Source organism: Rhineura floridana, chromosome 5, assembly GCF_030035675.1.
Source record: "Rhineura floridana isolate rRhiFlo1 chromosome 5, rRhiFlo1.hap2, whole genome shotgun sequence".
NCBI lineage: Eukaryota > Metazoa > Chordata > Lepidosauria > Squamata > Rhineuridae > Rhineura > Rhineura floridana.
In genome coordinates, this window is record NC_084484.1 from 133,913,895 (window position 1) to 133,937,941 (window position 24,047).

Consider the following 24,047-nt stretch of genomic DNA (forward strand, 5'->3'; position numbering starts at 1 on the left):
GTAATGTTTTGATTATGACTCCCAAAATTATTCTGACTCAGCCTGAAACATCTACTCTGTTTTAAGATCTTGTCTTTAAGGAGGTTCAGAACTGCACACCTCATGTAAGTGCAATGGAATTGCATAGAATTATAAAAGCTGGGGATTTGGCTTAGTCTGTTGGGGATTATAGTAGTCCTGATATGACTGTTGTTGCTCATAATGATTGAACCAGTGTTACGGAAGAAATCAAAAGTATTGAGTTTGGAAATGGGAAGATCTGTGAATTCACCACAAGAACTGGTAACTTGCTTGCTACTTCCAGTTCTTGTAGTAGCTGCTTTGTGCGCTATTCCATGTGCTAACTACAGTTCTCCTGACCCACAGTCAAAGAATGCGCTGGCCCATGCATTGCAAGCTGCCCGTCATGACTGTGACCTCTTGCGTGAGCAGTTTGAGGAGGAACAAGAAGCTAAGGCAGAGCTGCAGAGGGCACTCTCCAAGGGGAATGCAGAAGTGGCACAGTGGAGAACTAAATATGAAACTGATGCTATCCAAAGGACTGAGGAGCTTGAAGATGCCAAGTAAGATATATCACAGTTACCTTCCTATGTTTCTATATGTACTCTTCAAACTGTCACAGGCTACATGCAATTCAATGCGATGAGAGGTACTTATATATCACAACAACCCGAGCATATTGCCCTGTTCTTTTTTAAGCCTGTTGCTTCCTGTTGTGATCATATGGGTAATCCAGGATGATCAGGAAAACCAATATGAACCTGCCCATCAGCTGAGATATTAACCCCAAACCCTTCTCTAGGTGCCCCTCCCTTTTGCAGCAGTAGTGGATAGCATGGTGGGGTGGAGGCATTTACATGACCTCCTAGCAAGTGAGTTGTTACTGCCTACCGGGAGGGACAACGCAGCAGAGTGCAAATGCCCTGGCAAGAGCGCTAGACTTCACAGCTGCCTTGCACCTCCCCCTCCTAGTAAGCAGCAACAACTCACTTCCCAGGAGCTCAGGTATGCACTTCTGACCCGCTATGCTATCTGCTACTGTTTGGAGGTAAGGCTGGTAGCTACCTGTGGTGGCACCCCAGTTAAAGAACTCCCTTCCTAGATATTTCTCCCTTACATCATCATTGCTTTCTTTCAGATTGAGGTCAAGTCCATCCTGTTTATAAATATAAGCCTGTCCTCTGCCTGAGCTGTCCTTCTACATGACTGATCTGTATTGGCATTATCATGTGGGTGCAGTTTTTTCCTGTGACACATTATATTTGTTTTTGTTTGGACTATTTCTATTATACTTATATGGGAGAGAACAGCAAACAGATGCAATCAGAGCCAACCCAACTGTACAAGCAATGCAAGATATCCATTAGGCCACTGAAGCACAAGAGATCTGAGAGGTACACCTAAGATCCCTTGCAACATTATGAGAGATGCTGGTGCAAAACTCTTGGACTGTGCAGAATTGCACCTCCAGCATCCTCTGCAACATTGCAACATATCGTGGGCACATTGCACTAATTGGCTGGGCTGCACTTGACTGTTGGAGAGGCCCATCCCAGGGGATACTGGGGCACAATGGCACACAATGCAACAGTTGAATCCCAGCATTCTCTGCAACATGTCAATTTTTACTTAGGTGCACTTCTCAGCTTGTGTGGTACAGCTTCTGTGGTCAGCAAAATGTCTTGGGCTGGCCCTAGGCACACCCTTAGCACCTGTATTCTCCAGGAGCTTAGGAAACAATTCAAAGTTTCTGCATCAGAAGGATATGTGAGACAGTGAGGTTCCTCCCTCGGTTCTGCTGGCTTCAATTGCTATTTGGCTCTTTCCTTCCCAGAAATATCTCATCAGTTCTCATTCCACTTGGTTGCACCAGAGGCAGAGAAGAGAGAGCAAAACCATCTCTATCAGCCTGCCCTTTGGCTCCTCCCCTCCCAGAAACGTCTTATCAGTTTTTGTTTATCTTGGCTTCATCAGAGGCACAGATGAGACAGCCAGACCCCCCCTCTATTGGCAGGGCTAGGGCCAATGGCTATCTAATTCCTTTTGTCCCAGAACTATCTCCTGCATTTCACTATGTAACTTCATAATATAACATGATTTTATTTTATTTATATTTTTAATTGCACTCTTCTTTTGTGATTCTTATTGATATGCTTTGTTTCTATGTAAACTGCTTTGCAAGCTTTATTTTACACAAAGTGATGTATAATCAATCAATAAATGAAAATGACACATTATGAAATATGGATCTGAATTTGGTTATTTCCCTTTTCCATTACATTTACAAAAATGCATATATTAGGGGAAAGTGTGCATAAAGTATATTAGTGAAAAGAACATAACATGCATTATATTAGGAGAAATTGCTTGCAAAAATTGTACATTAGTCAAAACTGCATACAAAAATTCAAACTAAAATGCTGAAGAATTTTCATGAGGATTTTTTTTTAAAAAAAAAGCAAATTGATTCAGAACTAAATTTAAGATTGGAAAAATAAGAAACAGAGAGAACTGAAATTGACAGATCCTTCCATCTCTCCTTGTAAACCAGCCTGAGTGCTTTGGCAGAAAGAGAAGTATTTAAATGTAGCAAATAATGTCACTCAAGGAAAGCCACACTGTTCTGATTTTGGTAAAAACCGTAATCTTTTTTTGTTGTGGGTCATTTTATTATGCATATCTTCTGTTAGGAAAAAGCTGGCAGCTCGTCTCCAAGAGGCTGAGGAAGCCATTGAGGCTGCCAATGCCAAATGCTCTTCCCTAGAAAAGACAAAGCACAGGTTGCAGAATGAATTGGAGGACATGATGATCGATTTGGAAAAGTCCAATGCAGCTGCAGCAGTCCTGGACAAGAAGCAGCGTAATTTTGATAGGATTATTGCTGAATGGAAACAAAAGTATGAGGAGTCGCAAGCAGAGCTCGAAGGTGCCCAGAAAGAAGCCCGAAACCTCAGCACAGAATTATTTAAGCTGAAGAATGCGTATGAAGAAAGCCTGGACAATCTGGAGACTGTAAAAAGGGAAAACAAGAATCTCCAAGGTAAGTCATGCACTTAAGATGTGGAGCAGTTAAGCAAGTTAGTCTCTTAAGAGTTAGTTTCACCACTGCACTAAATGAATGGGGGAGGAAACATTATCTACTTTATAAAATCCTTTATTCTGAGGACTGAGAGAGATATTGGGGGCAGGGCTTTTTTGTCATTAGTCTAAGAGTCTAGCATTCTCCAGTTAGATCAACTGGTATCAGATTCTCCTGTTAATTTAGACTGATAACATAGCATGGATGTATCATATGAAGTGGTGCAATTAAAGCAGGTATGGGCAACCTGCAGGCCTTATTTCATGTAGGTGGCAAGAAGGGGCAAAATGAGGGCGACAGTAAGGTCCTTAATTTGCCCTGGTGGGCAAGAGGGTGGTGACCAGTATGACCAGAGGCTGAAATCCAGTTTAGAAAATTTATTTTAAAAACATTAGTAGTAGACGAGTGAATACATTTTAATTTATGAAAGATGTAAGCATAATCCACAAAGAATGTCAAAGGAGAATCAAAAGCACATTATACAAAGTTGAACCATGGGGAAGAAAAAATATAAGGAATAATGTATGCAAGCCACAGTAAAGTTACATGGAAAAATAAAATGTGAAATAAACTGTATTAAAATATTAGTAAAAGTGCCTATTATAAGCAAGGATTACAATATGCAAGATTAACTTCACCTCAGCCATAGCTGGATCCTATAGTGTTTCATCTAAACTCCATCAACTCTCTAGTTAAAGCTATATTCCAACTGTCCTAAAGACATGGCTTTTTGTTCAGAAGAAGAACATAGCTACCAATCCAGAGTTGAATTCCAGGGAGCAGACCAGTTGTCTTAAATGCATCTTAGTAGAGACCAGTCTGGTGTCCAGGATATAGGATCCAGAAACATCCAAATACAAAACTAGTTTAAATAAAAGTGGGGAAAAATGAGAAAAAATAAAACAGTGAAGTCTGAATCTCACCGAGGAACAGAGGAAGGAAGGAGAAAGGACAAATTAAATCTATTCAAAGCTGTTCATGAAAGCGCAGGAAAAACGTAGCTCTGTGTAATAATCAAGAGGAAGTGTAATCAGAGTTTACAAAAACTATGTGGAAAACTCAGAATGGAAAACCTAACCCAGTATAAAATTATTACAAGAAGCAAGATTTTAAATGTAAAAATGAAGTTTTCTTCTTTCTCTCTGTGTGTATGTGTGTTCCAGAGAAGAGCTATGTTACAGCACAAAAAGACATCAGGGAAAAAAAACTGTCTAAAATAGAGACGAAGCTAAGATGGAATCTGGAGAAGAATATTGTGAACCTTCTCTCAGCCTCCCGACATCCCCAGACCTTTTCCTGCTCAGTGATTGGTTCCTCCTTTAATTCCTCATTTGTTCACAATGAAAACTTGGTTCTGTATTGGTAAATGACAGTGTAGAAAGTCCAGCATACCACTTTTATTTACTATCCAGAAACATCTTCTCTTTGTCTTGGGGCATCTGACATGCTCCTAGAGCCTAATCAGACTCTAGGTGCAGAGTCACTAAACAAATCCAACTTTGTACCTTCTTCACACTATGATCCATTGTTGCACAGCTTGGCCAAGGCCTAGTCACCATAGCAACCACCCATCTGTTTTCCCTCTCACTTCAGAATTCAGAGGTCCAGAGAAATCTCTGCCACATCTTGCAACAAGAAACAGGCTATTTATGAGCCATAGTTCAGTCAAAGATTTCTTCCATTCTGTAGCTCTGTGGGCCCTGTCTTCAGTATCACTGGATCTCCCAAATAATAAACAGATCTACAGAAGGGACAGAGAGAAAGGCAGAGCAGAGAGAGAGAGGGAATGGCAGAAAGAGAGAAAAGGGAGCCCTGTCCGGTAGGGTTGGGGGGGGGGATCAGTTTGGCTTGGATATAAAACCAAATGTGTCAAATTCACACTTTTCTGAAACAACATGAGAACTAATACATGGCTATCCTTCTAAATTTTGTGGTGTACTGATTGGAGTTAGAATGTTGGACTAGGATCTGGGAGACCAGCGTTTGAGTCCCTTCTCAGCCATGGCCCAGCCACTGCCTCTCAGCCTAAGCTACTTCACAGGGTTGTTGTGGGGATCACATGAGGAGGGGGAGAACCATAAACACCACCTTGAGCTCCTTGAAGGAAAAGGTGGGATATAAATGCAGTAAATAAAATAAATAATAAATAAATTTGCACTAAGTCAAATTTTGCAATGCAGTTCTCCAACCAACCAGTGCTTACAAAATTGCACATAGCTAATGTCAAGCTGTTTATTAATGCAATAAGTTTGAAAAGACTTTCAATACCTTTTAAAAACCAAGCAGAGTCCTTGAGAGCACAATTGTATCATCAATATACAGCAGGTCTGGCAATGATTTAAATTTAGGAGAAGAATCAGCTACTGCAAGAGGAAATACTAGATCATTAATAAACTCATTTGAAAAATAATTAGTGCCTGTATACAACCGACTCTCTCAGAAGTACTGAATGGAACTCAGCGGTGTCTGGTGCCCATGGGGACCGGTAGGGTGGAAGGCAGGGAGGCAAACAGTAGATGGAGTCAGACGCAATGACAGGCGAAGTCAACTAATTCTAGTTTTGTTCCATCCTCCTTCCTGCTGAGTTCTACAAGGGCAACACTGAGGCCACATGCACACCACACATTTATTCCACTATCATTCCACTTTAAACAGATATGGTTTCCCCCAAAGAATCCTGGGAAGTGTAGCTTGTGAAGAGTGCTGAGAATTGTTAGGAGATCCCTATTCCCCTCACAGAGCTACAATTCCCATAGTCCTCTGGGATGAGGAAATGACTGTTAAACCACACTGAGAACTGTAATTCTGTGAGGAAAATAGGAGTCTCCTAACATGTTTCAACTTCCTTCACAAACTACACTTCCCAGGATTCTTTGGGGGAAGCCATGACTGTTTAAAGTGGAATAATAGTGGAATAAATATGTAGTGTGAATATGGCCTGAGACACAGGAAGAGGAAGCTGCTGCAGTGGATGTAAGCTAGAAGGCAGGTAGGTTGAGACTAGCTGAGGGCAGACTGAAGTTGGTGGGGCACTGCCCCATTCATCCTAATTGACCACCCTGTATTGGTGGAACAGTAAGGTGACTACCTATGCTACAGTAAGCCTGGAGTACTGGTAGCTTCCAGTTTATCCCATGACTTTTCACAAGCTACTATAGCAAGAACAGATTTCAGGCCAATGAAACCCCAACTGGCCCCTTAGTTCTCAACTAAACGGGATAGTAGAAAGCAATGATCTGAGATAGTTTGACCTTCTCTGAGACCAGTTTCTTCATGAAACTGGATATTTTCTGCTTCTGTCTAGTCTATTAATTTATCCTGTGTTTAGCATATAATTTACTGAGAAGGCTTATTGGCAGTAATTGGCTGGATCGTTTCTAAAGATTGGCACCACAATTATCCTGCTCCAGTCAATTGGCATGGATCCTGTTTTGTCTGTAACTGTGAACAAAGCTGCCAAAACTGGAGCCAGCCAATCAATGTTTGCTCTAAGCAGTTCTGCCGGGATGGAAAACATAGCCAGGGGCTTTTCCTGATTTCAGCTGTGTCAAATAAGAGTTTTCCACCTCTGTTTTCAAAAACTGGGAGCCATAGAGGAAGAGTGTCAAAATCCAGTTCTAGAGGAGTAGCTGTATTACTGTTTTTATTATTAAAAATATTGTAAAATCATTGCTCAGTCATTGGCAAGAATACAAGAAGAGGAGCAAAATTGCCATTGAGAAAAGACAACTTGGTGCATTTAGGACTTTCTGATCCCTTTAGTCTTGTAATTCTTTCAGAGGAGATTGCAGATCTAACTGACCAGATCAGTGAAGGAAACAAGAATCTTCATGAGATAGAGAAAATGAAGAAACAGATTGAACAAGAGAAATCAGAAGTCCAACTAGCCCTGGAAGAAGCTGAGGTAAGATAAAGGTTTGAAACGAGGAATGAGGTATTTTGAGTGACTGTATTTTTCCAATACACATCCAAAGCATAAGAGCAGAACAATGAGATTTGCAAGAGCTGCTTCATGTGCAATTATCTTCTGTGCAAGGGGGAAAACCATGCAGGTCCTTATTACAAAGCATGGTAAAAGAATTTATTTTGCACTGGATATTTGGAATATGATTGTTATTATTTGATTTTTTACTTGGCCTTCACCATGAGGTTGCAAGGCAGATTATATACACATGCTGGCACCCTGCACTTTAAAAAAGTTTTGAAACAAAGTTTCATTTTGAATTAATTTTTTAAAATGCTTGAAAAACCTAACCAGCAAGATGAGTGGTTCTGACTATGGATCCTAGAAAGTCTTGGGTTCCCCAAAAGTGGATCATTCAGGAATGGCAGACAAGCTTCCCTGGAGGCAATTTTTCCACCTTTACCAATCTTATCCTGTAATATACAGCTGCTGGGGAGTGTTGAGCATGTTCCAGGGAACAGATGGGGAACTTGTGGCTTGCAGGTTGTATGCAGCCCAAAGCAAGGTTCTGGTACCTGGTGACCTAGCTAAAATATTTTTCAAGTGTTCTTTTTCACAAAGCAATTCACAATACATAAAAGCAATACAAATATTAAAAACAATACAAAAACTAATTTAAAAAACTTAAGCACGCGTTGTAAGAAACAGGGATACTACACTTCACATCACATCTCTCGTTTGGATTTTATATGCAATATATGCAAATGGACCTATTTGTATGCCATGCTGTGCTGTAGAACACACATTCTATAACTGTGAAGTCTTTACTGCTTGATGGTGCTGTCTATTCCTAACCTCCAGAGCACTGTATAGAAAAACAAGTCGCTCCTGGGGGTCAAGTTACATGTGATGGCAACTATGCCTTTGAATTCCATAACTGGGATTCTTGTTCTCTGTTTAAAGCTTGCGAGGAGGGGTAATCTCCCCTCATTGTCATTTGCCTACTGAAATGAACCCCCCCCCCCCAAGCTGCTATTTAGGTCCAAACAAGTAGCTTGAGGGGGCAATTTTATGTGGGAAAACAGCACAGGGCTGATGGAATGGTTAAATCACCCCCATACCATGCTTCTAATTGGGATTATCTCCATCAACCTCTACTGCTGTTAGTTTAAAAAGAGAGACAGAAGAATCTGTTATGGAATTCAAAATAGCATTTCGAATACAGATGTGCTAAATATTCCCCCAACACTTTCACAAAACCATTTGTTCCCTGTGAAACTGGGGGAAGAGGTGGGATATATGAGGACTTAATTCAGCAGGCAAAATTCTAAGTCTTTGGGGGAATGGGTTACCTTACTTAAAAGGAGGCCTACCTTTTCTTTTCTCCTTTTACTTTTTTTTTTAAGCCTTGCTCCTGCTTCAAACTGGCCACAACCATCCATCAGCATTCGTGGGGACAGAATGCCTCTGGGAACAATGCTTCATTTTGATGTAGCATCATTTCCAGGGGTGTTCTTGGAAGAGGGGAGCAAAATGGTTGCACATACCTGCTACCTATCCAATAACATCAGGATAATGTGAGGATTGGAAAGCTAATATACACAGAGATCACTTTTAGTTTTGGAAAACAGAATAGTAAAGATTTCTTTTAAGCCATCAGTTTTCCTCATCAGCATCTGAAACTTCTTGGTTTCTCAATCTGACACCTACATTTTCTATGATATCTAGAGGTTAGTTCAATGCATTGGGTCATGATTTGTTTGTATTGTAAGATAATTGAATACAATCCAGGTCACTTTAATGAATTAACCTTTAAAACCACACCTAAATAGTTAAAGGGGCATATATATGTTGCGAAGATACTTTGGCCGATTGGTCATAATACATCAGTTTGTGAAACCTTGACAGATTTCCTAGAATGTGCCATGGTATTATACTGCTAAAGTACCAGAGCTACAAATCTGTAAACAAAATGGAAGAGAAGTGTTTTGTTATTCCCCAGTTCCTTAGCAATGCATCTTACTGATAGCCCAATAGCTATAAACCACCATTAGCTTCAGAAATGCTTTCAAGACATTGTCTATTTGGATTGCACATTATATGTTCCCACCTCTACCATTATAGATGCATAATTACTGTTTTTCTGCTGGTGGCAGTATTTGGGTGAAAGTGTCAGTGTAATGGCTGCACGTCAGTGGTGCTGGTGCTGGGCTGTAGCACCAGTACTCAGAAATTCAATATTGTGAGCTTTTGTGATGGCATAGCAACACATAAAATAAAGCCACAAGTCATTTGGGAACATCCAATATTATTTATTACAGTTTTTGCTAGATGTATCTGGTGTTCCTAGCTGTCCATGCTAAAGGGAGAACAGTTTCAGTCAAACCATGTCTCCTCCAAATGCACCCACTTCAAAACCACAATTCTTTTGATGGAGTTTCTTTGCCAGAATCAGTCCCTGCTAGGCCAGCATCTGTCCAATAGCTATATCCAATAGCTATATAAAGACCTTATTTGATTCTGTCTGACAGACTATTTAAATCAGTTAAACATGTTGCTTCATTAGCACTGCTATTGCTGATGCAGGTGTACCAGGACAGCATCTTCTGATGACTAGGGATTGCCTGGAACTCAACAAACCATGACTGCACCTCATATTGTGGGTGATGACTATCTAGTACCTAGTATGCTGACACAAACTATATGTAAAAAAAGAACAAACATCTAATTTTTATAGATGTTGAGAGAGAATAAACAGCCCCTTAAGGCCCTATGACCCATTAATCTAATTTAACGTGTGGTTTTAGCTCCACAACACTCTCCCCCTCCCCCTCCCCCTCCCCCAAAATCCTTGAGCACCCTTTGTACACAAAAAATACTGCAGAAAAGTTTCGCTGGTGCTAGTTATGAGGCTGCTCAGACATCACTTAGGTTGCCATCCTATCCTCACTTATCTGAGAGCAGGGTTGGTGCACAAGACATTGCACTGCCTGAAAGGGGCTTTTGCCACTGCCTTCCTCTTCTGCCTCCTCTGCTGCCGTCTGCTTTCATTGCTGCTGCCACCTGCTCTGCCCTGCCCTATATAAAGAGTCTTCATTGCTGCTTTGTCAGCACCAGCACCACCACTTCCTGGATATCCAGGGGCCATCACACCCCTCAATGCCGCACCATGTGGAAGGGATACTTCCACAGAGCGAAGCATTGTTGGTGAGAGGCCCCCAAAGAGAGTCTGTGCTGCCATTGCTTTGCCACAATGGTGGTGAATACTGTTTAAATAAACCTGTGGCCCTCTTGGTGTTGTTGGACTCTAAGCAAGCTGTAGCTGACTGACATGGCCAATGGTCAGAGATGATGGGAGTTGTAATCCCACAGCATCTGGAGGGCCACAGATTCCCCATCCCTGGTTTAAAGTGTTATAGTCTATGTTAACCTCAGGCCACCTCACCCACATTGCCTTGATCGAAGGAAGGGAAGGTGTGGGCCTATGCTCCAGAGAGTCCTGTAGGAGCACCAGTAGCCACTTGCCTGCAGCTGCAAACATTGTTTAACTTTAGTGTTTACCACAGCAGCAAAAGCATCAGTACTCCATGGCTGGCTGGTGGGTGGATGCCCACTGCAGGATGTGGGGGGAACACTGTAGTTACTGTGGCAATGGCAACCAAGAGGTCTTCTGTATCTTTAAAAGTTGTGCAGAGGGAAGGGAGAATTCCACCTTGTGGTTTTTCCCATTACAGGGTTGCAAGAACACCTGCACTTGGCTGACTCTCTTCTCCTAAAGATACAGGATCAGTCTCAGGCCAGGAACCTGGCAACCCTAATCATCAGCTATGTGGCTCAGACGGTTGATCACAAAGACCACCCTACCATAGCTGGCAACCTGGCAACCCTACTGATGATAGGGTCAGTCCAGCCCTGCCTGAGAGATGCAGTGCAATCCCATACATGACTACTTAGAATTAAATCTCTTTGAGTACAGTGGGTGTTACTCCCAAGTAAACTTGCACAGTGTTGCAGCTGCAGAAGTTGTCACCCCTCAGGCAATAGGACTGGACCATGTGCTCCACTGCACAATTGAACATAGGATTGTGCTGCACATTTCAAAGCTATCACTGTTTGTATTGTTAACATATATTCTGTATTTTTAGGGCACTCTGGAACATGAAGAAAGCAAGACATTACGTTTTCAACTGGAACTTTCCCAAATTAAAGCAGACTTTGAAAGAAAACTGGCAGAAAGAGATGAAGAAATCGAAAACTTCAGGTCTAGTATGCTCAAAAGATAATTGGCAGAGCCAAAATTTGTACAAAGTGTGATAACAAAGAACAGTTTTGACCTTTATTGATTGGTTTCCAGACCAGGCTAATTGAACTTAATTGATTTCAACAGGCATGACTAACTTGCTCCATTGATTTCAGTAGGACCTAAGTTCAATTAACATAGTCAGCATCCAATCCGTTTTTTAAAAAAGGAACTTAAACACAAATGATCTGTGTGTCTACTACCAATCATCAGAATTTCTCAAACTAGTCCTGGCAGTAACACATTATGTAGAAGAGGGCAATTTTCTTCTGCTTATGTATCTGTTTTGCCATCTGCACATGCTGTCTTAATTTGCAAGAATGTTGTTAAGGCTGATTGATAATTACTGTCTGCACAATATGTTGACAAAAGATACATTAATAAACAAGAGGCAATAAACAAAAAAGAACCCTGGAATCTTTATGAGTTGAGAGTATTTCAGGGAACAGATTCAAAATGATCTAGTTTTACAGAGAAATAATTATCAGAGGTAAAAAAATGATGCACTACATCCTGGAGATGAAAATGGAGCAGAATGTGGAATGTTCCTTTTTACCCATTATACTAAAAACCAATCTGTGAAAAGGTAGCCTTTAGTTGAAGTACAAAATGTTGCCTGAAGTTTGAAAATTAGAAGAACCTGTACTCATATTGTTTACATTAGCGGTCCCCAAATGTTTATTCCCACAGATCACTTGAAAATTGGTGATGGTCTTGGTGAACCACTTGATGATTTTTCTGCCTGTTGTAGCAATTGTAATGCACTGTGCTAGATGCTGTGTGGTTTTTAATTGTATTTTTATTGCTTCCTTTGTTTCTTATATTGTATTTTATTGTATCACAATAAATCACAGTGCATTCCACATAATTCAAACTGTAATACAATAAAATGCAATAAAAGAAATAAAGGCAGCAATAAAATACAATTAAAATTCAATGTAAATATTTAATACAGACATACTGTGGGCCACCTGAATGAAACTTGTGGACCACCAGTGGTCCAAGGACCATAGTTTGGGAACCCCTGGCTTACATAACCATGATTTCAAAATCAGGAGAAACCAGCAACGTACCATAGACACATTACAGTCCACCTTGGATTCTGAAGCTAAGAGTAGAAATGAGGCCATCCGACTGAAGAAGAAGATGGAAGGAGACCTCAATGAGATGGAAATCCAACTCAGCCATGCTAACCGGCATGCTTCTGAGGCAACAAAGACCACACGTATTCTTCAGGCTCAAATAAAGGTACTCTTTGAATGGAACCTGGGAGGAAGGGTGGGATATAAATTTAATAAACAAACAACAACAAAAACTCTGGTATTTGCCTTCAATATACTAAGGTTCAAACAGGGCATTAGAAGGGAAACAAGAAGACAGCAACCCTAATTTCCCCTTATAGCATTAAAATGGGTCTGGGGAATACTTGCAGGGTAGAACAGAATAACACTTAACCTTTTCCTGTCCTCTCCCTGGTTCCTCCCTGCAAATCTTCCACCACTGCCACCATGATTTATTGTGAAGGTTGTTGCTACCAGCCAGGCTCTGAAATCAGAAATGATCCAAGCTTGAGTGGAAAATGACCTTGAAAACATTTGAAGGGGAGAATTAACAGATGCAAGAGAGGTTAGACACATCTCCAGCCTGGCCACTGATCCTGTCTTGCTCCAACCCACCTGACAAAGTTGCCCTGACAGCCAGGAAATAGGAGCTCTTTGATTGTGGAAACCTAAATATCTGGTATGTGCTTGAATCCCTCCCACAAAATTCCCTTCCCTCCCAAGGCACCCTTGGTTGAGGAACAGGGCTCCCTGCACTGCACTACATTATAGTTGGCCATCTATAAGATGACCTCTTAGCAATGCAAGGGCTCTTGATGGCCTGTCCCTAATGTAGACATTCTCGGAAGGCTTTAGCTCAGGAATTTCTAGCTGTGTAATTTCCCATTTCTCTACATGAATAAGCATGAAGTCCAGCTGCATATTTCTCAATGCTGATATTTCTCTTCAGGATCTCCAAGTACAGCTTGATGATGTAACACACCTGAACGAAGACTTTAAAGAGCAGCTGGCAGTCACTGACCGACGTAACACTCTACTCCAATCTGAGCTGGATGAGCTCCGTGCTCTGCTAGACCAGACGGAACGCGGCCGTAAATTGGCAGAGCAAGAGCTGCTAGAAGCCACTGAACGTGTGAACCTTCTGCACACCCAGGTTGGCCTGCATGCATCCATATTTTGGTGTCCTAACCTGTCGCCCCCTGAAGTAGATCATAAACCAGACATTACACAGAGCAGCAAATGAGAATAATACAGGCTTCAGACAAAGTATGACCTCATTAACAAGGATGCACAAAGACTTCATTTTCTGAGGGGTGGAAAAAATTTGAGTGCATATTATATGATGAGCACTGCAGTTTATAGTTCAGTGGCCTCTATTTAAAAGAAAAATGGCTTTGTAGAACACTTCTGTGACCTTTACCACCTTTTAAAACTTTGTCTGTGCTTAAGAGATTATTAACCTTGCAAGTAGCTAGTTTGTCTCCTATGGTGCCTGGTTTCTGTCAAATCATCTCCTTTGCGTTTTCAGTCTTCCATTATCTCACATTCTGCTACAAGAACATTAAAGAATCATCCATATCAAGGGAGAGTTTAGAGCATTCACTTGGGTTCCATTGTTTTAAAACTGGTCTTACCTATATATTTCAGACTGAACTATGCTTTAGAGAAGAGCGTTCTTAATAAATAAAGTCTTTCTTTATTTCTAAAAATGTTTTCACTGCCCAACCTTTAAAAGTATGACATCTCATACTGCCTCTGAGAACTTTCCAAATATGAGAAAGCTGAGCTGATAGTAGAACACAGGAATTACGTTCTTGATTGCTATTGTGATTTCAGGTCAGCCATACTTTGGTTAGCACATGATCCAATATTAAGCTTTTGTAATTCCCATTATATTGGATATGATCCAATATTAAGCACTTTTAATTCTCATTGTTTTAGTGACAGAAAGTTAATTGTAATTCTCTCCCATAGAAATACCAAGACTTTCAAATGCATAATTTTGGCTGAGTCACACTCTTTCCCCCCCTCACAGATTGGCATACAAGTATCAGCCTGGTATTGATTATGTGCTTAATTATGCCACGGAGTGGGTTAACTTAAATTCATGTTATTTTAATGAGGGAAGTTTCAGGATGTTATTTTCTGTAGGATGTCACTCATCTCAACTATAAAAGCAAAATACATTCTTAATGCTACTGAATTAATTTCTTCCATAAGTTCTGATGCTGAAGACTGAGGGTAATATTCAACATTATTCATACTCACCAATTTAAATCGATGGTCTTAAGTTACTTGTCCACTGATTTCAGTCGGTACTCTGAGTATGACTAATAGTACATATTTCCCTGAGGCTCTGTGGATGACTTTGTCTGAAAGGAGAACTTGGCACTGTTGATATTTTTGTTTTCTGCTAAATCTACGATTCTGTCGTCTGCCTAGGAACTACAAGATAGTTAATGAGATACATTCACATGTGTACCCAAGTATAATTTGTGAATTATACTCCCAGGTATATTGTGTGCATAAACTCAGGACTTTTCCAGATGACTGTAAAATGTGTGACACGCCCGCTATGTGTGTTCATTATTTTTCAGTCGTCCAAATGACGTCTCGCGCTGTTATGCATTTTCGTGGGTTAAATCCGCTCCTTGCAATACTGGCAAAAATGCGATTTGCTGTTTAAAATCGGGAATCATCCACTGTGCCTTTAGGAGTTAGGATGCAATACCGCGGACTTTACAGCTGATGGGCGGTTCTTGGGCGTTTCCCCTTGCCCCTTCTCCTCATTCCAGCCAATCACGTATCTGCACTTTTGCGCATGTGCGAGAATAAGCCCAGGAAAATTGAACCAATCATTGCAATAGTGGGGTGTTGGGGGGGTCTGCAACTACTGTGCAGATGCATTTTATTTTTTGCCAGCCTGCAAACTGGGCAGCCGCTCTGGGTGAGATCTGCAACACACAGCAAGTGAGAAAGGGCTTCTGGTCGGTTTCAAGCCTGCTCCTGAAAGCTTTGTCAATTTCATTCTCCCTGGGAAGAAAAGGGAGAAGGAGGGTGTGTGTGACACCTTTCTTGCTTTTTTGGAGAAATAAGTGCACTTGCCAGCGTTTGTATCTCCTTAAATATCAATAAAGGCAGAAAAGCATACAGTCGTTTAAGTGTAATATCGCAAATGCAAACAGAAAAGGGCTTCTGGTCGGTTTCAAGCCTGCTCCCAAAGCTTTGTCAATTTCATTCTCTGTGGGAAGGAAAGGGAGAAGGAGGGGGGTTGACACATTTCTTGCTTTTTTGGAGAAATAAGTGCAATTGCCAGCGTGTGTATCTCCTTAAATATCAATAAAGGCAGAAAAGCATACATTCGTTTAAGTGTAATATTGCAAATACAAACAAGGCAGGCGTGAAACCGACCAGCACCTTTCCTTCCGAGGTGAGAACTCCTTTACTGCCATATTGTGCTTCGTTGCAAAGGGGGAGAGGAACATACGTAATTTTTTGGCTATCCAATTGGTTGATAGGGGGAGGTTTTAGAGGCGGAGCTTGGAAAAAGCAAAAAGAATGTAGGGGTCTTACCGCTGTGTGTGCGGGTGCAAAAAAGCGGTTTTTTTAATTGGGAAAGAGCGAACTAAAAGGCAAAGTGAGGACTATCAGATGACAAACCGAATATGGAAACCGTGGATTATCCCGCTCCGTTTGGATAAGCCCTCAGTGTTAAACTTCATCTGTGCAGCACCAGTCCTAGGAGGTGATAAAGATGTTCATGTGTCCTTGATGAATGCTCTTTTTCCCCTCTTCCTTTCAAAATCAAGAATACAAGCCTAATCAACCAGAAGAAGAAACTGGAGACTGATATCGCTCAAGTGCAGAATGAAGTGGAGGAAGCCATACAAGAGTGCAGGAATGCTGAAGAAAAGGCCAAGAAAGCAATCACTGATGTAAGCAGACAGCTTGTTTCTAGTTCTGAAAGTGTCCAGTTGTATTCTTCCTTGTTTGCTGATCTTCTGTTGCCTGTGACTGTCATTTCTGAATCAAGTACATCTTTGTATGCTGGCAAGTCATGGTTTATGAAGATTTATTTATTTGGATTTAGTAGAAACGGTGTTTCATATCTTCAAATATAACTTACGTTAAAAGAACTGTAGTAATTTAGAAGGATGTTTGACATTTTTGAGTGTAAAATGACCTTTCTTTTCAGATAGCTTCATGCAGATTGATTTTCATTACAATTGGAAATTCCAGTGATGCAGTTTGGTGAATATTGGTAGAACAGCAGCAATGTGTCAAAATTGGGCAGCAGGGGGAAGGCATCTGTATCTCTGAAATGTATTAATGGTGTCAGCTTCAGGTGTTTCCTATTGTCAACTATGGTAGTGATTACAAATGTGCTTAGTTACATTACCCTAGCATAAGTAGAAGGTGGTTAGAATGTAGGCATACCATAAAGATATATCCATAAATAACACACATGTGAACTGTGTGCAACAACTCATACTGTGATTAATTATGCAACACAGAGTTTTAAATGTAATGTTAGAATTACTTTACCACTGTCTGTTCCTCCAGATCAGGGGAAACCTGTGACCCACCAAATGCTGTTGGACTCCAGCTCCCATCAGCCCAGCCAGCATGGCCAATGGACAAGGATGATGGGAGTTGAAGCCTCACAACATCTGGAGGGTCACAGGTTCCATACCCCTGTTCTAGTTATTTCCCACGACTTCATAGTTGTCTTAAGTCACCAAACCTATTGGGACTAAGTGTTGATTTGGGATAGCATTTTATACCTTTATCTTATTATAGGCATCAATGATGGCTGAAGAACTTAAAAAAGAGCAAGATACCAGTGCTCACTTGGAGCGAATGAAAAAGAACATGGAACAGACTATTAAAGATCTACAGAAGAGACTGGATGAAGCAGAGCAAATTGCGCTAAAAGGGGGAAAGAAGCAGATTCAAAAGTTGGAATCCAGGGTAGGTTTTTAGGAGTCCACCTCTAGTAACTGTTACAATTGTCAGCGCCTTTGGGAAATGGTTGGCATGTTCATTTTTTCGATGGGAGCTCAGTTCTGACTAGAGTAGTTATGTTTTACTTTGAAATACTAAGTACAGTAGGGCCCTGCTTTACGGCGCTTCACTTTACAGCGATTTGCTAATGCAGCGGTCTCGATTAGACACAATTAGACTAAAGCCCCACTCATATGGCACTTGTTCCACTTTTACAGCGGTTTTCGGGCATTGCGCGCCATTCTATTCACTGAGTTCCGCTCTACAGCAGTTTTCACTTTATAGTGGGGGTCTGGAACATAACGCGCTGTATGAGTGGGGCCCTACTGTACTAGAGAATGATGTAAAGGAGCACTTGATAAATGTGCCAGAAACCTTTAAACAGATATTTATAAAGCGCAGAGATATTGCTAAGACTGAGTTACTCCTATAAGGCTGAGCCCAATAAGGAACATGTAAATGCCTTCTGTTCTGAGGCAGGTCCGTGAATTGGAAAATGAACTAGAGACAGAAGCCCGCCGTAATACAGAATCTCAGAAAGGAGTCCGCAAATATGAGAGGCGTATCAAAGAGCTGACTTATCAGGTAATAATAATTAAACAAAGTGAGCTGAAATATTGTATGAGGACAAATATATACTTTCCAAACACAAAAACTAGTCCTGTCCGTGATGTAAAGCAGCATTACCAAAGACTTTAAATACTGTTGGAAGCAACTAACAACAGGCGAATCTCTGCCACCTTTGTTTTTGTTCTGTCTCTGTCATCTCCACACTGCCTGAAATAGCTTTGGGGGATGGAAGACAGACAGAAATGTCTCAGTCAAAGGAGGAAATGTTCTTATCTCGCCAGCACCCTCCAGTTTCTGTATCCCTTCTGTCTGAACCCCTGAGTAATTCCAGGGAACATGAAAAGCCAAAAATGAGAGTGAGGGTTGGTGACTGGAAGGCCAGGCACAACCCTTGTAGGCAGATTTGGTCCAGGGACTATTAGTTGCTGATCTGATTTGCCTACATTATTCAAAGATGGGTAGAACTCCTGCAGATTTGTTGTTGTTGTTGTTTGTTAGCTACTTTGTTGTGGCTACATGAAAATATCATAATCACCATCGAACAACAATATACCATCCAGTGGCTTTAGAAAGTCAAAAAGAAAAAAGAGGAATAGTACTTTGTCAGAAGACAGAGCAAACATTATGAGACCAAACCTGTTGAAATGACGGGTGCCATCTTTCTTTCCAGATTAAGCCTGAAGTCCATATCTATTGCTTCATGGTCTTAAAGGGTGCTATTTATAAGTATTGTTATACTTGTTTTATGGAATTTTGGATTCCATCTTGGGAGGGCAATTAGGTCTTCAAAGGCAGTTTATCAATAAATTAATGCAGATGAATCCAAGTTAGAGGGACTATCCATGATTCTGCCCTCTCCTTGTTCTCATAGGCTTACTGGGCACTGGTGGGAGGCGGGACCTGGCAGCAGAGGAAGAGGAGCCATGGCCTGTTCAAGTGGGGGCAGCCAGATGTCTGTTAAGGAAGGAGCAGCTCTACCACCTATACTATTTTAGGACCCATAGTTCCTTTATTTTCTTTCTTCCTTTCCCATGATTTGCTTCATAGGGGGAAACAAACCCAGGTAGCTATCAGTCAATCAACTCCACACCAAAAAATATGTAGAACAACTTGACTGAATCCTTAACCAATTACCACTGAGAGCTAGTATTAGACATGGATAGAACAGTCTGTTTCTGATCCGCATACATTTCACATGTGTTCATTCATAAATCTGTTCTGTCTCATTTCCACAATGATCTGTGATTTTTTTTAAAGTTCCATGAATGTTCATATTTAAATAGGTTCTTTATCACAAAATACACATTTATGAATATATTCTATCTCAAATTTCTGAGCCAGAGACACTGGCAAAATTTGGAGAAGTGAATACTCTGAAGGATAGTTATGTTTCGATCCACACATTACTTTGGGTGGTGCAGATTAGGTCAGTTCTCTTTGGAATGCACAGAAATGAAATTCCTCAAGCATCCTGGGCTAGTATGATAAAGCTGACAGAGTACGAGACTTGGGGAAATTTGGGTTTGAAATCTTTGCTCAGCCACACAATTTTCTGGGTGGACTTTGTCATGTAACTCATTCTCAGTGGATACCTTAACAGGATGTTTGTGGGATAAAATGGAGTGACCCAATGTAGGTCATCCTGAGCTCTTTGGAAGAAGGGTAGGATACAAATTAGATTGGATTACATTAGATTAGATTCAGTCCCTTAGTTTCAAAATTCTAGATTTACAGTGAAACAAGCAGTTTCCCATATCTGCCTCATGTCAGTGGGTGGCTGCCAAGTTAACTTCTTCCATTTGTTCTACAAAGGCAGAGGAAGACAAGAAGAATTTGACAAGGATGCAGGAGTTGATTGATAAATTGCAGCTCAAAGTGAAAAGCTATAAGCACCACTCTGAAGAAGCTGTAAGTTGGTATAGTGTAATGTGTGACTATTATCAAATCAATAATTAACCTAATTTCTGATTGGAACAATATCATTCAAATTCAGGAAGGAAGACAAACTGCTGATGTTTTTTTTTAAAGAAAGGTTGCTGTAACAATTATTAGAACTTGAATGGCAAAGCATGTTACGTTTTAAAGCCTGTATCTTAAAATAATAAAATTTCTCACATGAATAATGTTGCATTAAACCTGTAGCAGCTCTGCATGTTCCTTTTTTTAAAGAATTATATATAGCAGCTCCATGGTGGTGGTGGGGAGTTTTTAGCCCTTTATACCTCCACTGATATCCCAGTGAAAACACCTCTTTAATGCTGTTATTTGTATTGGGTGGGTGGGAGCTGCCATTGGCCTGGCTGACATATAACACTAAGTCATTGTTTGTTTAACAAGCCATAAATTATCTCACAGATTATTTAACAATGGCTTGTTTTTCCAAACTTTGGTTTGTTTTTCAGCTGCTCTGGCCTTTGTAACTTAGTGAGAGTTGGGGTGGGGTATCTAAAGAAACCATGGTTAAGGAAGAGTGCTAGGTTCACATGTAATTCCAAACCATAGTTAAACCAAAGTTTATAAGCCAAGAACCATGGTTAAGTGGCTGGGCAAGGTTCATACATAAGGCTAAGCCATGGTTTAATAAACCAGTTTGTTATACCATGGAGTAGTATTATATGTGAAGTACATTGACAGGTGGGGGGGCGGGAGGGAGTATTGGAGCTGTGGAGTGGGAGGAAAGGGCTAAAAGACTTCCAGCCATGCCATAATCTTCACCTGATTACCCTCTCCCCACACCTTATACTTTTTTTTTCTACAATAATTTTTATTCAAATTTTCATAAAACATAGAAAACAAAATCATAAAACATTCAAAGACAAAAAACAAAACAAAACAAAAATGATTAAACAAAAAAATAAAATAAAATAAAATGTTGACTTCCCATTTGTCACGTATCAAATCAGTTATAGGTCTACAATATATAACAATCCTGTCTCTTAAATCATATTATAAAATCACTTTCCTCCAGTAGTTATCTTAATTAATCATCAAATCTCATAAACATTACTTTATTCTTTCCACAAAAAGTCAAAGAGAGGTTTCAATTCTTTAAGAAATATATCTATCAATTTTTCTCCAAATAAACATGTCAATTAATCCATCTCGTTAATAATTATAATAATCTTATTGTCATAACCATAGTCCAAATAAACATTTCGATTAATCCATCTCATCAGAATCTGTTAGGTCCAATAATTTCAATAGCCATTATTCCATTATCCCTATTAGTTCCATCTTCCATCTTCAATAGTCCTGTTAAGTCCAGTAATTTCAGTGTCCAATCTTCCATTATCAGTATTCCATAATAATCTTGCTGTTGTAGCCATAGTCATATAATAAGAGTCTGATGGGAATTTCCTCTATCCCAAATATTTTCTTGCCATCCATTCTGAATAAGTTGCTGAAATACTGTTGTAAAGTCATATCTGTGTTCTTCTTTTTTACAAAATGCACTGGCTCATCTCTTAAGAGTTTTTCCATTGTCACATGGCTGCAGTTTATTCCATAGATTTTCTCTATATCAAGCTCCATCACATCATTCCAGTCCAGAAGATTATCCAAGCCATTGATAACTTTATCTCTAATATCTTCATTAATTTCTTCAGAGATAACGTTAAATTCCAAACAGTAGATTTTATTTCTAAAATCCATAAACTCCAGATCTTTTTCCAATTCCACATTTGTTCCAATCTCCAGGGCTTGTATCTTCCCTTTATTTTTTCTTTTCTCATCTCTGATCTCATTCTCCTCTCTCACAGGGTCCCCTATTTCTTTAAGCTCCTGCGTCATTTTGCTCAGTTCAATTTTCAGCTCCTTACTACCCTGTCGCAGGGTTTGTTTCGTTATCTCAATCTCATCCATTATTTTCTGAAACATAATTACTTCCAGATTCTCAGCCACTTTCTTGATTGCCATTTTTAAAACCACGAAAACAAAGCAAAACAAAAATAAAGAAGAACCACTTCTTATTTCAGCAACAATTGGGTTAATATTCCAGGCTTGATGACATCACAGTATAAACAGAGCAACCTGCCTTATCTCTCTTGTGCAAGAATGCAAAACAAATTTAGTTCCCAGCATCAAAACAGTTAGTGGCGTCGTGAAGAAGCAGATTCGTCAAAATAAAATAGACCAAAAAGAGAATAGTCCCAGACAATATAATATTCCTCGGAATAGAAATCAGGAATAGAAATCCCTCTTCTGTTTATTATCTTTAGAATGCACTTCCAGGACAGCTTTTTGCGACAGAAACAGAGATAAGCTGTTAATTTCGTGAATAACAGAGAAGAGCTATATCTCACCCAGAAGTTGTCCAAAGCCGATCAATCTGACAAATCTCCTTTTGCTGCAACAATTTAAACCAAGTAAAAAAAATAATAGAAAGAAGGGTGCTTGCCTGTTAGTCCGTTCTCTCTTTGAAGAAAAGATAAACGTATCGCTTAAGCAGAAAGAGCTTGTTAGGGAGTCCGTCCGGCATTGTTGGCTGGACCTTATCTCATAAATTAATGAAATCCAGTCCTCCCAACAAAAACAGGCTTTGAGGTTGATCTCTACGTTTCTCCCTGCCCGGGAGAAATTTCATCAGTCAAAAAAAAAATGTTCTGACTGATTTATATCTGAATAAGCTTCTTTTGAGGCGGGAGCCCGTCCCAAAAGCAGGCACAAGCGAAGTCACCCTTCCCGGAAGTCCCACACCTTATACTTAGTGAACTAACAAATAAACATGCAAGGCCAAAACTACACTTTTAATGAAACATGTACTTTGTCATCAACATTAGTAAGTTGGATTCTTGTGGCACTTGAGCATAGTACCAAGTCTGGAAACTTTTCTGGTCATGACAGCACCACTCAGACTGATATTCTACCTGTATAATTACCTCAGAATCCTGACAATCTCAGCAATCTGTCTTTCTTTTTTGAAAAGCACATTTCTTCTTTTTTCAAAAAGAGAAAAGCTTAGACAGAACATGTAAGACCCCTACTAAAGATTTTGAAAACTGAGGGGCTTCCTGTGCTCAAAGGGCTGGGCCTTCCTTTAATCCTAACTCCAAAATATGACCATGCTCCAAAAATGATCTATGAATTTCTTTCCTCATGCACATCAGACCTTTCAAAAACATCTAATCTTACAAAAATAAAATCTAGAATTTGAAATCAAAATGAATTAAGCACAGTTATGTAATTTTGTTTAATTTTCATACATAAGGGTTTCATACATAAGGGCTTCTGCTGGGAGGAAGGGCGGGATATAAATCAAATAATAAATAAATAAATCACACAATGAAAGCTTTCCACTTTTGGAATATTTGGTGTAAAATTTGTCTCTTTAAAATTCCCCCTCCTTCCAAATAAAAAATACCAGTGGAAGCCTCAACAAATGGTTACATTGTGGAGTGCCCCGTTTCACTGCCAGTAATGCTGTCCTCCATCTTACTCCATTCCATTCTCCCCCAAACCTAGTTTTCTGTGTCCTGCCCCCCCCCCAAAGTTAGTCAACATTCTGTAGTCACTGGACATACTCAGTCTTCACTGGGCTGGTTTTTTCTAATTTGTTTTTTGTACACCAGCAACCCTCCACATTCCCCCTCATCTGCTGATACTGCCCTCTTGGGGTGGTGCAGTTTTGGCAACATACACTACACACATGCTATACACCTCTATCAGAAATAGGGGAAATGATGTTTCAAATGTATTGTCATATACGATCACAAATCTAGATGCAATTTCATCCTACAGAATGGAAACTGAATGATACTTTGGTACAGAATAATTTGTCGAGGCATTCTAGTGTATGACAAAAGGATGCCACTCTGTCAGAAAACATTTCACTCTGTGTCTTGTTTTTGCTTCAGTGAATAACATAGACAGATCTGAAACAAAGTAGTATGTGTTTACTGAAAGTGTCTTAATGTATGTGGAGATCCACAGTACAGCCACAGGTTGAATAAGGCAAGTTGCACATGGTTTTCTGCCTAGAATGAGCATGAGACAGGTCTTCTTATTGTAATCTGCTCCTAGGAAAAGCCACTATCCTAGATGTTGGTATTTCTTGGTTAGGTCTCACAAGGCTGAGTAATCCAATAACACCAGACTGGGGAAAGTTGCTTTAGTTAGTCCTGGAAACATTTA

General features: G+C 40.1%; 1 protein-coding gene across 1 annotated transcript in view; it reads left to right on the top strand.

The window, feature by feature from the left end:
- Positions 1-24,047, top strand: part of MYH15 (myosin heavy chain 15) — a 111,099-nt gene that overhangs the window by 81,901 nt on the left and 5,151 nt on the right. The window contains exons 31-40 of the mRNA XM_061628112.1: positions 367-563; positions 2,691-3,040; positions 6,859-6,983; positions 11,129-11,244; positions 12,339-12,531; positions 13,294-13,497; positions 16,154-16,279; positions 17,145-17,315; positions 17,829-17,933; positions 19,731-19,826. Coding sequence (XP_061484096.1) covers positions 367-563; positions 2,691-3,040; positions 6,859-6,983; positions 11,129-11,244; positions 12,339-12,531; positions 13,294-13,497; positions 16,154-16,279; positions 17,145-17,315; positions 17,829-17,933; positions 19,731-19,826 — 1,683 coding nt within the window. The remainder of the gene's footprint in view (positions 1-366; positions 564-2,690; positions 3,041-6,858; positions 6,984-11,128; positions 11,245-12,338; positions 12,532-13,293; positions 13,498-16,153; positions 16,280-17,144; positions 17,316-17,828; positions 17,934-19,730; positions 19,827-24,047) is intronic.